At 46.7% G+C, this 14,867-nt stretch overlaps 1 protein-coding gene across 2 annotated transcripts in view; it reads right to left on the bottom strand.

Annotated features, from left to right (window-relative positions):
- The window catches only part of LOC130116710 (phosphatidylinositol-binding clathrin assembly protein-like), a 37,404-nt gene that overhangs the window by 12,736 nt on the left and 9,801 nt on the right, over positions 1-14,867 (bottom strand). For both annotated transcript variants that reach the window (XM_056284719.1, XM_056284720.1), the window contains exons 3-10: positions 14,282-14,357; positions 13,740-13,842; positions 13,310-13,403; positions 10,796-10,907; positions 9,306-9,412; positions 7,751-7,792; positions 3,338-3,423; positions 3,104-3,206 (exon numbers count right to left, since the gene is read on the bottom strand). In XM_056284719.1, coding sequence (XP_056140694.1) covers positions 3,104-3,206; positions 3,338-3,423; positions 7,751-7,792; positions 9,306-9,412; positions 10,796-10,907; positions 13,310-13,403; positions 13,740-13,842; positions 14,282-14,357 — 723 coding nt within the window. The remainder of the gene's footprint in view (positions 1-3,103; positions 3,207-3,337; positions 3,424-7,750; positions 7,793-9,305; positions 9,413-10,795; positions 10,908-13,309; positions 13,404-13,739; positions 13,843-14,281; positions 14,358-14,867) is intronic.

The raw sequence follows: 14,867 nt of genomic DNA, 5'->3' as shown, positions 1-14,867 counted from the left end.
ATACATATCCTGCACCACTCCTACATACTTCTCTGCCACTCCCGACTTCCTCAAACAATACCGCACCTACTCTCTCGGCACCGTGTCATAGGCTTTCTCGAAATCCACCAAGGCACAATGTAACTCTTTCTGGCCTTCTCTATAATCCTCCATCAACATTCTCAAAGCAAACATTGCATCTGTAGTGCTCTTACATGGCATGAAACCATACTGCCGCTCGCTAATCGTCACCTCTCCTCTTAACCCAGCTTCTATTACTCTTTCCCATATCTTCATGCTGTGGCTGATCAACTTTATACCTCTGTAGTTGCTACAGTTCTGCACATCACTCTTATTTTTGAAAATCGGTACCAGTATGCTTCTTCTCCACTCCTCAGGCATCTTCTCACTTTCCAAGATTGTGTTAAACAATCCAGTTAAAAACTCCACTGCCATCTCTCCTAAACATCTCCATGCCTCCACAGGTATGTCATCTGGACCAACTGCCTCACTTTTCATCCTCTTCATAGCTGCCCTCACTTCCTACTTGCTAATCCACCACACTTCCTGATTCACTATCCCCACATCATCCAACCCTCCCTCTCCCTCTCTCTCTCTCTCTCTCTCTCTCTCTCTCTCTCTCTCTCTCTCTCTCTCTCTCTCTCTCTCTCTCTCTCTCTCTCTCTCTCTCTCTCTCTCTCTCTCTCTCTCATTTTCTTCATTCATCAGCCCCTCAAAGTACTCTTTCCACCTTCTCAACACACTCTCCTCGATTGTCAGCACATTTCCAACTCTATCCTTAATCGCCCTAAGTTGCTGCACATCCTTCCCACCTTGGTCCCTCTGTCTAGCCAATCGGTACAAGTCCTTTTCTCCTTCTTTAGTCAATAAACTCATACAACTCACCATACGCATTTTCCTTTGCCACTTCTCTTTTCACTTTATGCTACATCTCCTTGTACTCTTGTCTACTTTCTTCATCTCTCTGACTTTCTCACTTCTTCTTTGCCAACGTCTCCCTCCGTATACTCCCCTGTATTTCCTCATTCCACCACCAAGTCTCCTTGTCTTCCTTCCTGTGTCCAGATGACACACCAAGTACCTTCCTAGCTGTCTCCCTCACTATTTCTGCAGTGGTTGCCCAGCCATATGGCAACTCTTCACTACATCCCAGTGCCTGTCTTAACTCCACCCTGAACTCCACACAACAGTCTTCCTTCTTCAGCTTCCACCATTTGATCCTTGGCTCTGACTACGCTCACAAACATGGGGAGAACATGCAAACTCTAAACACATGGGCTATAAACAAACCCAGGATCCTCTTGCTGTGAGGCGGCAGTGCTAAACACTGGGTCACCATGCTGCCCTAATCCAGTTTCAAGTAAACTTATTTTTGGTAACTGGTACTGGCTGTAAGTTTAAAACCATAATAGCATCATAAAGTCTGTGGTCAATAGCTACTACTAGATGGCCATTACCACTTTTTAAAAAAGGCTAGCATTTGTAGCTTTGGCCCTCTCACAAATGGTGCTAAACTCGAACATAAGGTTGCTTATCAAGTGTGTAAGTTTTTCGACCTAAAGCAAATTTAAATAGTCTGGAATGAATCCTTTACTATAAGGTGTTGGTCAATAGCAGCACTCTAACAATATTTCCTTCAAAACAGGCCCCATTTATAAAATGCACAAACTTTCTGCATGCACCCATGTGCAAGGGACAATTGTGACGATTATAATTTTAAATTCATAATAACTAGTATGTTCATCTCAAAACCAGGGTTATAGCCATCGCGTTTTCCAATTTCCAGTTTTGGCAAATAAAAAGTTAGAGGTCATTCCTTTTCCTATTTATTATAAGCTGTGGGTTTAATTTTTCATTCATTTTAAATCATTATCTTTAACAACCACACCAGGAACTCTAGCATGAGGTCAAGATAATAAGAGCCTGCTGCCCAGTGATAGGCTCCAGCATCCCCGCGACCCCGAGAGCATGATAATCGATTTGGATAATGGATGAATGGATGGACTTAAATATTATTCATATTCAATTAATATTAAATAATATTAAATGGGCAGCATGGTGGCGCAGGGGTTAGCGCGGTCGCCTTTCAACAAGCGGGTCCTGGGTTCGAGCCCTGGGGGTAGTCCAACCTTGGGGGTCGTCCCGGGTCGTCCTCTATGTGGAGTTTGCATGTTCTCTCCGTATCTGCATGGGTTTGCTCCAGGGGGTCCGGTTTCCTCCCACAGTCCAAAGACATGTAGGTCAGGTGAATCGGCTGTACCAAATTGTCCCTAGGTGTGAATGTGAATGTGTGTGTGTGTGTGTGGGCCCTGTGATGGCCTGGCAGCCTGTCCAGGGTGTCTCCCCTCCTGCTGCCCGATGACTGCTGGGATAGGCTCCAGCATCCCTGTGACCCTGAGAGCAGGATAAGCGGTATGGATAATGGATGGACTCTTAAATGCTGCTAACATGATAGCTTCCTCGATTTTAAACTCTAGCAACTGCTCTGTCACAAGTCCATCCATCCATCCATTTTCCACCCACTTATCCTGCTCTCAGAGATTCTGGAGCCTATCCCAGCAGTCATTGGGTGGCAGGCGGGGAGACACCCTGGACAGGCCGCCAGACTATCGCACAGGTACACACACACACACCCACACACCTACACACCTCGGGACAATTTAGTACGGCCGATTCACCTGACCTACATGTCTTTGGACTGTGGGAGCAAACCGAAGTCCCCGGAGGAAACCCACGCAGACACGGGGAGAACATGCAAACTCCACACAGAGGACGACCCAGGATGACCCACCAAGGTTGGACTACCCCAGGGCTCAAACCCAGGACCTTCTTGCTGTGAGGTGACCGCACTAACCACTGCGCCACCGTTCCGCCGCCCTGTCCTAAGTCAACACAGTCAAACCAGTTTTGCTATTGTTTGATGGTGCAAATTAGCATGTCAAAGTCCACCAAAGTTGAGCTCTACGCGAGGGCATCATACGAATTTAATTTGCTACTGGAGGAGATTCCACTCAACATGATGATTCCTTTCAAATGAACAGATTTTGGTGCAGAATATCACTGTCATGAATACTCGGCCCTAAAACGTTTACGACTGTCTGACCTTGTGTTGCAGCAGTCTGTTGTCATCCGTCTTGTCCTCCATACGGCTGAGAGAGATCCCAGTATTGGACAGAGTGGACACCGCATTGGACAAGGTGCTGGTTCTGAAGGACACACATACACACACACACACATTTTTTTGCGAAAACATGTCAAACACCACTCAATCTTTTTCTTACTTGTGTTCTTTTTAAACGGCTGTTGCAGAAAACGGGGAACTCTGTTCTGACTTTACCTGCTTGCAGCAGAGAGCTCCTTGATTTTCCTGCCCTCCAGAGAGGCTAGGTGCTGCTCCAGTGCCTCCAGGAGAGAGCTAGGAGCCTGGGGGAGGAGGGGGGGGTGAATGGGACAGGGAGATCAGGTGGAGAGGGAGGAGGATGGGTGTTGATGGGGGAGGGGAATGCAACATTAGCAAAGGAGAAGAGCATAGGCAAGCAGATGGGGGGGGACACTGCTCTCTCTCTCTCTCTCTCTCTCTCTCTTACTCACACCTTTCTTACTCTGTCTCATTTTATCTCATTCTTTCTCTCCCTCCTTCCCTTCCTCTCTCTCTTCCTTTCTTACACACACACTCACACACAAACAAACTCACACAGACACACGCACATACACACACTGACACGCGTACACAAAAAGCAACACAAAAATAATGAGTCATCCTTGAATTAATGTCGGCATCTCTCTAAAGTTAGCGCAGCTCTCTGTTTTATGCACTGGGACGGTCAGTTTTTGGTTGGTTTCATCATCAGGTTTGGTTGACAAGCATGCACAGATCAGCCCCGGATCATGCAAGCGAGTCCACAGCAGGACTGACAGGTAAGGACAGAACAGAGCACAGCATCCTTCCTGCAGGGCTCCAGAGTGCGCAGAAGACACACCTCATAACCATCTACCAAGCCCATGCACAGGGGTGCACAAACGCTCTCACCGACACACACACACACACACACACACACACACACACACACACACACACACACACACACACACACACACACACACACACACACAGAGGCAAATTAACAAACAGAGAATCACAATCCTTAAATAAAGAGTTAATCCATGGATTCCACTTCATATGACAACTCAAATCCAAAATATTACTGACATGATTGGTGTGGAAGTTTAAGCAGAAACTTCTGGGGGTAACTAGGTATCAGGATTTTGTTGTAAACTATATGTTGAGAAAGGGAGACACTGGAAACCAGGGAAGTTAACTCCCTGAAAGGCAATTGTCTGGCGAAAACCAGGTATGCACATTAAGCAGCTTGTCAGCAGTATTTCGAGTGGAAACAGTAGAAATGGATGGATTCATTTGGATCACATGTGATACCAGCGGTTTTCAGCCAGAGCCTTACATTTCAGACTTAGAACACAATCCCACCACAACAGGCAAAATAAGAAAAGATTTCTCAAATACTTATTTTAAAGGGGAAAGAGAGAAAAAAAATCAATTTCTGGGTATCCTTCTTCAGAGAAATCTAGAATGTGCTAAAGGTTTGAAAGTAAAACAGAGCTCAGTGTAGGCATGGGTCACTATGTAGTTGAATAGGGGAATATAGGGTCCTCATAAGCACTACAAACATGACACACTTGTAAAAGAGGTAAAAAAAAATTTTTTATACTTTTTTTCAGGTTTGACATCTGGTAAGCATCCAGTTTGGTGTCCAGTGAGAAGGATAGATTGTTTACAAGGCCTATAATAGCATGATATGCAGTACTTATGATGACATAATGTGCACCTATCCAAGCCATATTTGCAGAACATTATCTGGTAGAAACCATTCGCTGCTCTCCCCACAGCTAATACAAAGGGACATACTCTTTTCAGAATAGGGTTTGAACAATGCTTTTTTGGATCGAAAGCCTCTCGTAGAGCTAAAACGAGTTCAACATGAACAACGCTATGGTTATAATATAGGCTGATTGGCAGATTACACTGATATTTGCCCTGTGGAATTGGCAGAGAGACTGAGAGGACATCTGAGGGAGGCTGAGTTTCAAGCACCAAATGGAAATCAAAAGCCAGTAACTACAAAAGAAAGAAAAGAAAAGAAAAGTGCAACTTGGCAACATGAAATGCTATAATTAAAATGGCTGCGTTCACACAGTCAGTGTTGGGGACTGACAAATTGAATCTCAAATTGTGTTGCACATATTACATTATACATCACATTACAGCCGATCTGTGTGAGATGAAGGCGGTCTGAAACACCGAGGGCGGTCGGACAGGATGTGGAAGCGGGGCATGCTAAGCTAACTGCTAGCCCATGCAGACCGGCAGTTCCGATAACACCGAGGGCAGTGTGGGGGTGGCCTCGCCTAGTGTTAACTGTTTGTGGTGTCACCGTGTGGAGTGCGGGGAGGTGTGTCGAAGGTGTCTGGCTGGGAGAGCTGGCATTGGATAGGCTGGGGGAGCCTGGTCTGCTGCATCCGGTGGGCCCAGTTACCATGGCCCTGCCTGGAGCTGCACCCGAGGAGGAAACATTGAGGGCGGTCTGACAGGATGCGGAAGTGGGGCAGGCTAAGCTAGCTGCTAGCCCTACAGACAGACAGTTCTGAGTCATCCTGGCTGGTGATCACTCTCTTGGACTGTGAAAAAAAAATCTTTTTATATCTATATATATCCATCCATCCATTGTCTTAACCGCTTATACTGCTCTCAGGGTCGCAGGGATGCTGGAGCCTATTCCAGCAGTCATTGGGCGGCAGGCGGGGAGACACCCTGGACAGGCCTCCAGGCCATCATAGGGCCGACACACACACACACACACACACACACACACACACACACACACACACACACACACACACACACACACACACCCTAGGGACAATTTAGTATGGCCAATTCACCTGACCTACATGTCTTTGGACTGTGGGAGGAAACCGGAGCCCCCGGAGGAAACCCACGCAGACATGGGGAGAACATGCAAACTCCACACAGAGGACGACCCAAGATGACCCACCAAGGTTGGACTAGCCCGGGGCTCGAACCCAGGACCGTTGGATATTTTTTATTTAGATTTATTTATATTATTTTGCTCCTTATTTGTTGAGCACTTTCCCTACCGTTGACTGTTTCTTTTGACAAAGTTATGTTGGATACAGGGGGGTAACTACCATATATGCAGAGTATGCAGCTGCATGGTGCCCACGATGATTTGGGGCCCAACCTGCATGGCCGAATGTGGCCAAGGCAGGCAGGCAGGCAGTGCAGCTGCACTGGGCCCCACTCACGGGGCCGCAAAAAGGCATTATCCATTATGGTTTTTACATAAAGTAGTCTGTAGCAATCTATAAACTATGAAACACAACACAATAAATAAACTAAAACTGTTCAATTAAACGAATGAGTGCTTCTTATTTTGGTAAATTTGTCATAATTTTACACATAATATGCAATGATTGCTGGGTAATACTGCACGCATGCATGTTGTTGTTGTCCAATGTCAAGTCTCAATTCGATCATGTGACGAGACTATACGATAGCCTACAGCTAGTTTAAATTAGACCGTTAACGTTAACTAATCTGACAGCAAAGCAGCATGGAGTACAAACACAAAAGCGGGTTTCAAAAAAGAAAATTAAATGAAGCAGCAGAGAAGGAAAAAGCTGAGCTCCCAAAAATAGTGTCTTTTTTCAAAAAAAGAAAGATGAGGAGGTAGAAAGCAGGACTAATTCAGCTGAGCAAGAGCCAACTGCATCTCTGCTGCAGCAGCTAGCAGCAGCATCAACGACAGCGCGCCATCGGACATCGCAGGAGATGGTGCGCGTTATGGTGATCCGACCTGTTACTATAGGGTCCGCTTTGACCATCTTGCATTAGGGCCCCGTGCTGATCGTTACACCCCTGGTTGGATATATGCGTGTTCCTGTAGCTTTGGAGGTTTTTTTTTGTTGCTAATTTGGCTATATGTGTTCTTGTAGTTTGGATATGTGTTTTTGTCTGTGTTGCACTGCTGTGGGCTGGGGGAAACGATATTTTGTTTCATTTCATGTGCGCAGGTGAATGGAATGAAACGACAAATCAATGTTCCTGACTGCTGGGATGGGCTCCAGCATCCCCGCGGTGGACTCGGTCTGGGCTCGGTCTGGACTCGGTCTGGGCTCGGTCTGGACCCAGTGACTTCCTTAATATTTCCGGTAGTCGGTTGACAGAATGTGGTTGGTCACTCTCTTTCATAACCAAAGTTATGAAAACGTGACAAAACTGTATTTAGCTGCTGTGTGAACGCAGTCCATATGAATCAAACAAGCTAGAATTTGCTTTGTAATCGTTCAGTTAAGAAAAGAAAAAAACAACAACTTTATTTTAATTCTGCACGGATGTTTAGAAAACAGAAAAAGAGCAAATGGTGCTTCGAGGGGTCAAGCAGGCTGAGGCCTGGAATGACTGGTCCCTCCCTACTTTTGAAGATCTCTCTACTGCATAGAGAAAGGCAGGAGTTAAGGGAGCAGGAGTTACGGGTAGTAAAGGAGAGAGGGGGAGGCTGGGGCCAGCTGCAGCGTGGGCAGGACTGTAGGGTGAGTAGGGAATGGGAGCGTTTAGAATGAAGCATCATGGGACTGACTTGACTGATAGATTGACTGACTGGTTGATTGACTGATTGATTGATCGATTGATTGAGATGAGATGTAGACTGACCTGTGTGAGATCGGGGCTGTCGCCCTGATCTATCCCAACTCGCTGTGTCACAAAAAAGGGAGGTGGGGGTGGGGGTGGGGAGAGGAGGAGGAGGAGGAGGAGGGAGGCAAAACGAAAAATAAAACCAAATGTAACAAATCGAGAAATAAACAAAAAACCCAACAAACCACAGAATTAAAAAGAAAAAAGAAAGAAAAACAGGGAGGAGGCATGTTAAGGAGGAAGAAGGAGAAGGAGGAGGAGGAGGAGGAGGAAGAGGGAGAGAGAAGAATCAAGCCAAAGCATTCATTAACCCATGCAGTGGATGGAAAGAAAACAAATAAAAGACAACAGAGGAGTAGGAGGAGGTGGGGAGGGGGGTGCATGTGCACAGTCACATTCACACACCTACATAAACACACACGCACGCACGCACGCACACACGGACACACACTGAGACTGGTTTGAAATGAATGCTGAATGCACTGACTAGCGGTACAGGCGAGGTAGATAAGACAGACAGCAGGTCACGTGACTGCGAGGTGAGAGACATCCAAAAGGAAGACGCTCAACTTAATGTTGACTGAATGGAGAAGGAGCAGGCCACAGATGAAACATAAAAAAAAAAACACACACACAATTTGTTAGACAGACAAACACACATTTTGTTAGACAGGTAAATGAATGGGTCCTTGAAATCAACGTAAGTACTTTTTTTTTTTTTTGGTTTTGTTTTGTTCTGTTTTTGTTTGGATTGGGCTGCTCCGTCACCCCAAACCTTCTTCCAAATAGGAACCAAAACAAACTGTGAGAAAGCCTTCGATGATGATGCACGGAGGGGAGGGGGGATGCTACAGAGAATTAAAATCTACTTCCATTATCTGTGAGGCTTCACAATTAGCAAATATTGGAACTATTAAATGGATAACAGCCATTTTTAGAAGAGATAGAAGGAGTGGAAATTGAATAAAGGATTAACAAAGGAGAGCGATAGAGATAGAAATAGAGGTAGATAAACAGCTTGCTTAGGCATGCAGTTGCAGGCATGTGAACAGGCAGCACGCGTGGGGTCCTTCAACTGGAGGCTCTGAACGAGCCGATCTCTGATAGGTTAGGACTCAGCCATTCATCACTGTCTTGGGACAAGCCCCTCCCCCAGGTCAGGGCAACAGAAGGACAGAAAGAGGAGAAAAGGCTTAAAATAAGAAGAACAGAAGAACAAGGAGAAGTAGCCCTTGGATGCTGATCTACGACTGTCTTAAGTTTGACCTTCCTCACGGCCGAGGTTAGAAAATACTGACTGTAGATCAGTTCTCAAGGGAAATTTCACCCTGAAGATCTAGAGCGCATCTCAACAGTTTGAAGTGTTGCTCCCTCTCATGTAGGAAACTCTTGACTAAATTATTGCAGAAAGGCAAGGTAGGTTTGAAGCGACCAATACTACCCATACAGAAGAGAGGAGAAGAGACCATTGTAACCCTTTGAGATGCACTCCAGAGTGATAATCTCACCCTCTCCGGTGGTGTTTGGCTCTTTGTCTCCTTAATGGAGAAGCAGCAGGACAAACAGATATTACCTCAGCCACTCTGAGGAACTCAGACAGTTTGGTCATCCTGTTGAGAAAGGTCTTGTAGATCTCCAGTGCTTCTTTGCACTGGTTCTTCTTCATGTCAAAGTATTTCTCTGCAGAGTAGGAGAGAATTTTGAGTCAGATCTGTTTTTAAAATATGTGTTCTTTCCTAAAACACAAGAAGTGTAATTTGAGCGACTTACTTGACTATATTATGCACACACGTTTTATGGTTTATTCAAACTTACTGGCGTATCACACATGTGATGTATGCGACGCAGGGCAATACTGTAGTGTCATCAAGTGTAGATGATGGCAGCAAAACTTTCAAAAGACAATACTGGATAATTTCCTACTGCGTGTCTGACAAATGATCTCCCAATAAACAAAAACAAACAAACAAACAAACAAAAAACGTCCCCAACACGTCCCCTAAAGGTCCTCTCCGAGCGTCTGGTAAATGTCATTGTGTAGGGTTTTCATTACGTCACGGGGACTTTATTGCGAGCCACAACATCCCCATGACGTCCCAGGGACGCCTAGAAGACTTCCCCCCTGATGTCCTCGGGAAGTTATTGCGGGACATGCCACAATAACGTCTTGGGACGTCACAGGGGCATCTAGCAGACTTTCCCCGTGACGTAATGAAAACCCAACAAAATGACATATACTGGACGTTCAGAGAGGACCTTTAGGGGACGTGCTGGGGACGTTTTTTGCTTGCCGGGCTGACGCTACTCGAGTCGTTCTGATGCAGTACACTCTATTCTGCTGCTCTGTGCAGGTTAGTTATAATGGTCAGAATCATTTCCCAGCTATTATTTGATCCACTTGTCAGTAGATGTCAAGCCACATCAGACCAGTGGTCCACCAGATGAGCCATTCAACAAGACGTTGTTGAGAATAAAATGCACAGCAGCGGGATTTGACATCCTGCTCTCAGTTTTAGCCAGTAGTGTCTCTGTGCTTTCATTATTCACTCACATAAGAATTGTTTTTCTAGGGGGTGTCCGGGTAGCGTAGCAGTCTATTCTGTTGCCTATCAACACGGGGATTGCCGGTTCGAATCCCTGTGTTACCGCCGGCTTGGTCGGGTGTCCCTACAGACACAATTGGCCGTGTCTGCGGGTGGGAAGCCGGATGTGGGTATGTGTCCTGGTCGCTGCACTAGCCCCTCCTCTGGTCGGTTGGGGCGCCTGAGGGGGAACTGGGGGGGAATAACGTGATCCTCCCACACGCTACGTCCCCCTGGTGAAACTCCTCACTGTCAGGTGAAAAGAAGCGGCTGGGGACTCCACATGTATCGGAGGAGGCATGTGGTAGTCTGCAGCCCTCCCCGGATTGGCAGAGGGGGTGGGGCAGCAACCGGGACATCTCGGGAAATAGGGTAACTGGCCGGATACACTTGGGGAGAAAAGGGGGGGGGGGTTTCTTTGAAATTTGAGATGGAGGGACGTTTCGGTGTGTGTGTGTGTATGTGTTTGTGTGTGTTTTACCCAGCATATTGATGACTCCTTCATTGTAGGCGGCAAACAGTCGTATGGAGTCTTTAAACAGCAACATAAAAGCTGCGTTGATCACTCCGTTGGTCAGTTCGTTGGAGTTAGGCTTGGATCAGGGAGACAAAGTCCAAAAATGAAAGAAAGAAAGAAAGACAGAAATTGATGAAAACATGTAAGAGATGGGGTTTTATTCATAATTACATTTTGTCATTTTGCCATTACTTGGTTTTCTATCTCTCAGTTTTTATCAGTTTGCAGCTGTATTTTGTTGCGCATGCTTGGCACCGACACAAAAGATGGCTGCTGCCCTCAGTGTGTCTCCGAGTTCACATAAAGGTTGGAGAAGAAAAATAATGGTTGAGTGCTCAGTACAAGAAGCAGAGCTTAAATATTTCATCCAAATGTCCTGTTATTATTATTATTTTGACGTCAACAACCACGAGACTTGGCATCTAAACAAGAATCTCATTACAGGGCAGCAGGGCACAGTTGATACGGATGTGACGTCAGCCGGAGGAGAAGAGCTTGAAGTGGCTCCACCGGCTCCACAGACACAGCTGCAGCGACGAGTATACTGCGGTTATGTGGGTAAAATCTGGACGTTAACTGTGTGCCCTCATTTGGCACACAGACTGGGAGGTTGCGTGCAGGGCGAGAAATGAGCAGAATCGGTTTAGACAGCCCAGATCCAGCCCAGCCTAAACTTAAAAATGAGACGATATCTGTGTGCAAAAAGTATAACCTGTGTTTTGTTGTGCGCAACCAAGCTCCAGTACAGAAGAGCAAGCAAGAACTTGCCACGGTTACCAAAGACTGTTCTTTCACTCAACCAGGACGGTTCTCCTGAAGCAGGTTCTGACTTACATCAAATGGAGGGAAAGTTATATTACTTTGTTAAAGTCAGAACCTTCAGCTGCAAAGCAAAACCAGACCGGCTACCCAGCCGACTGCTGAACAACTCCAGAGTAGTTGGGCATTCATTGCATCCATCCATCCATCCATTATCCTAACCGCGTATCCTACTCAGGGTCGCGGGGATGCAGGAGCCTATCCCAGCAGTCATTGGGAGGCAGGTGGGGAGACACCCTGGACACGCCGCCAGGCCATCACAGGGCCGGCCAACACACACACACACACACACACACACACACACACACACACACACACACACACACACACACACACCTAGAGACAATTTAGTACGGGCGAGTCACCTGACCTACATGTCTTTGGACTGTGGGAGGAAACCGGAGCCCTCGGAGGAAACCCACACAGCCACGGGGAGAACATGCAAACTCACTGATCTAAAAAAAAAAGAAGACTGGTTCGTGCAACCCATAATTCCGTGCCACCAATTTATGAAGGCCAATTGAACTTGATCGGCGCCATCTTAGGTAGACCAAAAAGCGATCAAATTGCATTAGAATTGCCAGCTAAAATGCCGAGTTGCGGCGCGTACAAGTGCTCTAACCGCACAGGGTGGGAAAAAAGTGGCAATTCAGATAATACAACATTTCACAAGTAAGCACCCTTTTTTATTTGACTCTTGCATTCAAGACGCCATAGCAACTGCTGATTTAAGATGCCTTGATTTGTCAACAAAAAAAAATCCCGAGCTGGCTCCTCACGTGCGACACTGCCGTCACGGATAATCATGTTTTTAATCTTATAAAAGTAATCTTGTAATTATTGCACGATACGACTGCATCATCTTGGCAAAGAATGCACTGCAAAGCTGGCTGGCAAGAAGCTGCGAAAACCGCTGACAAAACTTCTACATGTAAATGTAAGAAGATCATGATTGCAGAACATGAGAATATGAGACTCTATTGTTTACAAACAACAGACTCACTGGAGAGTTTAATAGTCTTGCTTGCACATGTAGGTGATCGTAAAGTAGCCCAGTATACCGTCATTTTCTTAGGTAGCGAGCTATCGTGTTGCAGCGATGGCGAGCAGCGGCCTGATGAGGCCAGGACGCACCGCTCTCACCCCCGCGAGCAGCACGAACTGTGTCATTCTTCCACGCGCTCGTCTGAGGAGCCAGCTCGGGAAAAACATGTTGACAAATCAAGGCATCTTAAAACAGCAGTTGCTACGGCATCTTAAATGCAAGAGTCAAATAAAAAAGGGTACTTACTTGTGAAATGTTATATTATCCGAGCTGCCACTTTTTTCGACCCTGTGCGGTTAGAGCACTGGTATGCGCCGCAACACAACGTTTTAGCGGGCAATTCTAATGCAATCTGATGGCTTCTTGGTCCACCTAAGATGGCCCCCAAGTCGCCCATGCCGGCTTCACTTCACATTGCGAGTTGCTCGATCCAGTCTTCTTTTTTTTTTTAGATCAGTGTGCAAACTCCACACAGAGGACCACCCCCAAGGTTGGACTACCCCGGGGCTCGAACCCAGGACCACTGCGCCGTGCTGCCTTCATTGCATTGTTGTTTTTTTTTTTATTCATCCAGTAACAAGTCCACTTCTCTCTCATCCATGCTATATGCATACCTGGAAGTCCAGCAGTGCATCCAACTGGTTTTGAATGATGGGCAGAGTCTTGATCAGCTTCTCCGTATTCATAGTACGCATCACACCGTCCGCCCTGGCAGCAACACACACACAACCGGACAGGCAAAACACAAATGAGGACCTCTGCAAACAAAATGGTACGCTTAGGCGAGAATACTAAAATGGCGGACGGATAAATATCTGTGACGGAAACAGTGCCAACACGTGACTCATGACAGTTGAGGATAGGAATCAGTCATCACATTTATTGCCTTAAATGCCTTAAAAGGGGGAAAATACATATTGTTTTGAGCACTGTCAGACACATGTACACACGCACGCACACGCACACGCACACGTTGTCTCCTGTCAGGGGTGGCATGGATATGTCTGAGGTATGTATGTGTGTGTGTGTGTGTGTGTGTGTTACCCTCTCTTCATCTTGGTGAAGTCTACTGCCACTAGTCTGTAGGACATCGCCTTCTCATTCAGGTAGCGACTGTAGCGTCTGATGAAGGTCGACATGTCGTACCCTTGAGGATAGATAGGGGGCACTAGTGTTAAAAAATGTCCACCTCGACCCGCATCATCGTAAATGTACAAAGCTGTCCATCATAGGTAACAGCCACCCATTCCCCATAGCTGGCCTGAACCAAAACCTGCTTCCTACGATGTAACAAAATGGCTGCCACACCACTTTACATTGGGGGATTCACCCCCCCTTTTTTTTTTTAAACAAAAGCATATTCCTGCATTTGCATTTCAGCGGCTTAAAGCACATTAGTGTACCAAGCTCAAGGCTCATTTAGTCCACATACCACCCTGGACCCTGGACCCTGCCTTACACGTGACACAACTCCTAACAAAAGCTGATGCACAGAGTCGCAAAGCCAGGGAGGCTGGGACGGAAAGTGGCTTTATCAGATGCACAGCCCCGCTAAGTTCACACACTGCCCAGTGGCATCCAATCACCTTGTAGCGCCGCCTTATCTAGAAAGTTGTTGAGGTTGAAGAGTGTGTTTCTGGAGGCAAGGTACTGCATCAATCTCTGGTGGCACAGAAAAACAAAGAGCAGCCGTGAGAGAATGAAAGCCCGAGATGTAGAGACAGACGGAGAGAGACGCACGGACATGGAGGGAGAGAGGGAGAGAGAGAGGGAGGAGAGGGGGGGGGATAGAGAGAGACAGAGAGCGAGAGAGAGAGAGGGACAGAGAGAGAGAGAGGGACAGAGAGAGAGAGAGAGAGAGAGAGAGAGGGGGGGGGGAGAGAGGGGGGGAGATAGAGAGAGAGCGAGAGAGAGGGACAGAGAGAGAGAGAGAGAGAGAGAGGGACAGAGAGAGGGACAGAGAGAGAGGGGGGGGGAGAGAGAGGAGAGAGAGAGAGAGAGAGAGAGAGAGAGAGAGAGAGAGAGAGAGAGAGAGAGAGAGAGGGAGAGAGGGAGAGAGAGGGGGGGGCGAGAGAGAGAGAGAGAGAGAGAGAGAGAGGACAGAGAGACAGAGAGAGAGGGAGAGAGAGAGAGAGAGAGAGAGAGACTTATCTCATTGTCTGATAACATCAA

Source organism: Lampris incognitus, chromosome 8 (genome assembly GCF_029633865.1).
Source record: "Lampris incognitus isolate fLamInc1 chromosome 8, fLamInc1.hap2, whole genome shotgun sequence".
Classification (NCBI taxonomy): domain Eukaryota; kingdom Metazoa; phylum Chordata; class Actinopteri; order Lampriformes; family Lampridae; genus Lampris; species Lampris incognitus.
Note: the sequence above shows the minus strand (reverse complement) of the source record. Positions and strands in the feature narration are given on the sequence as shown.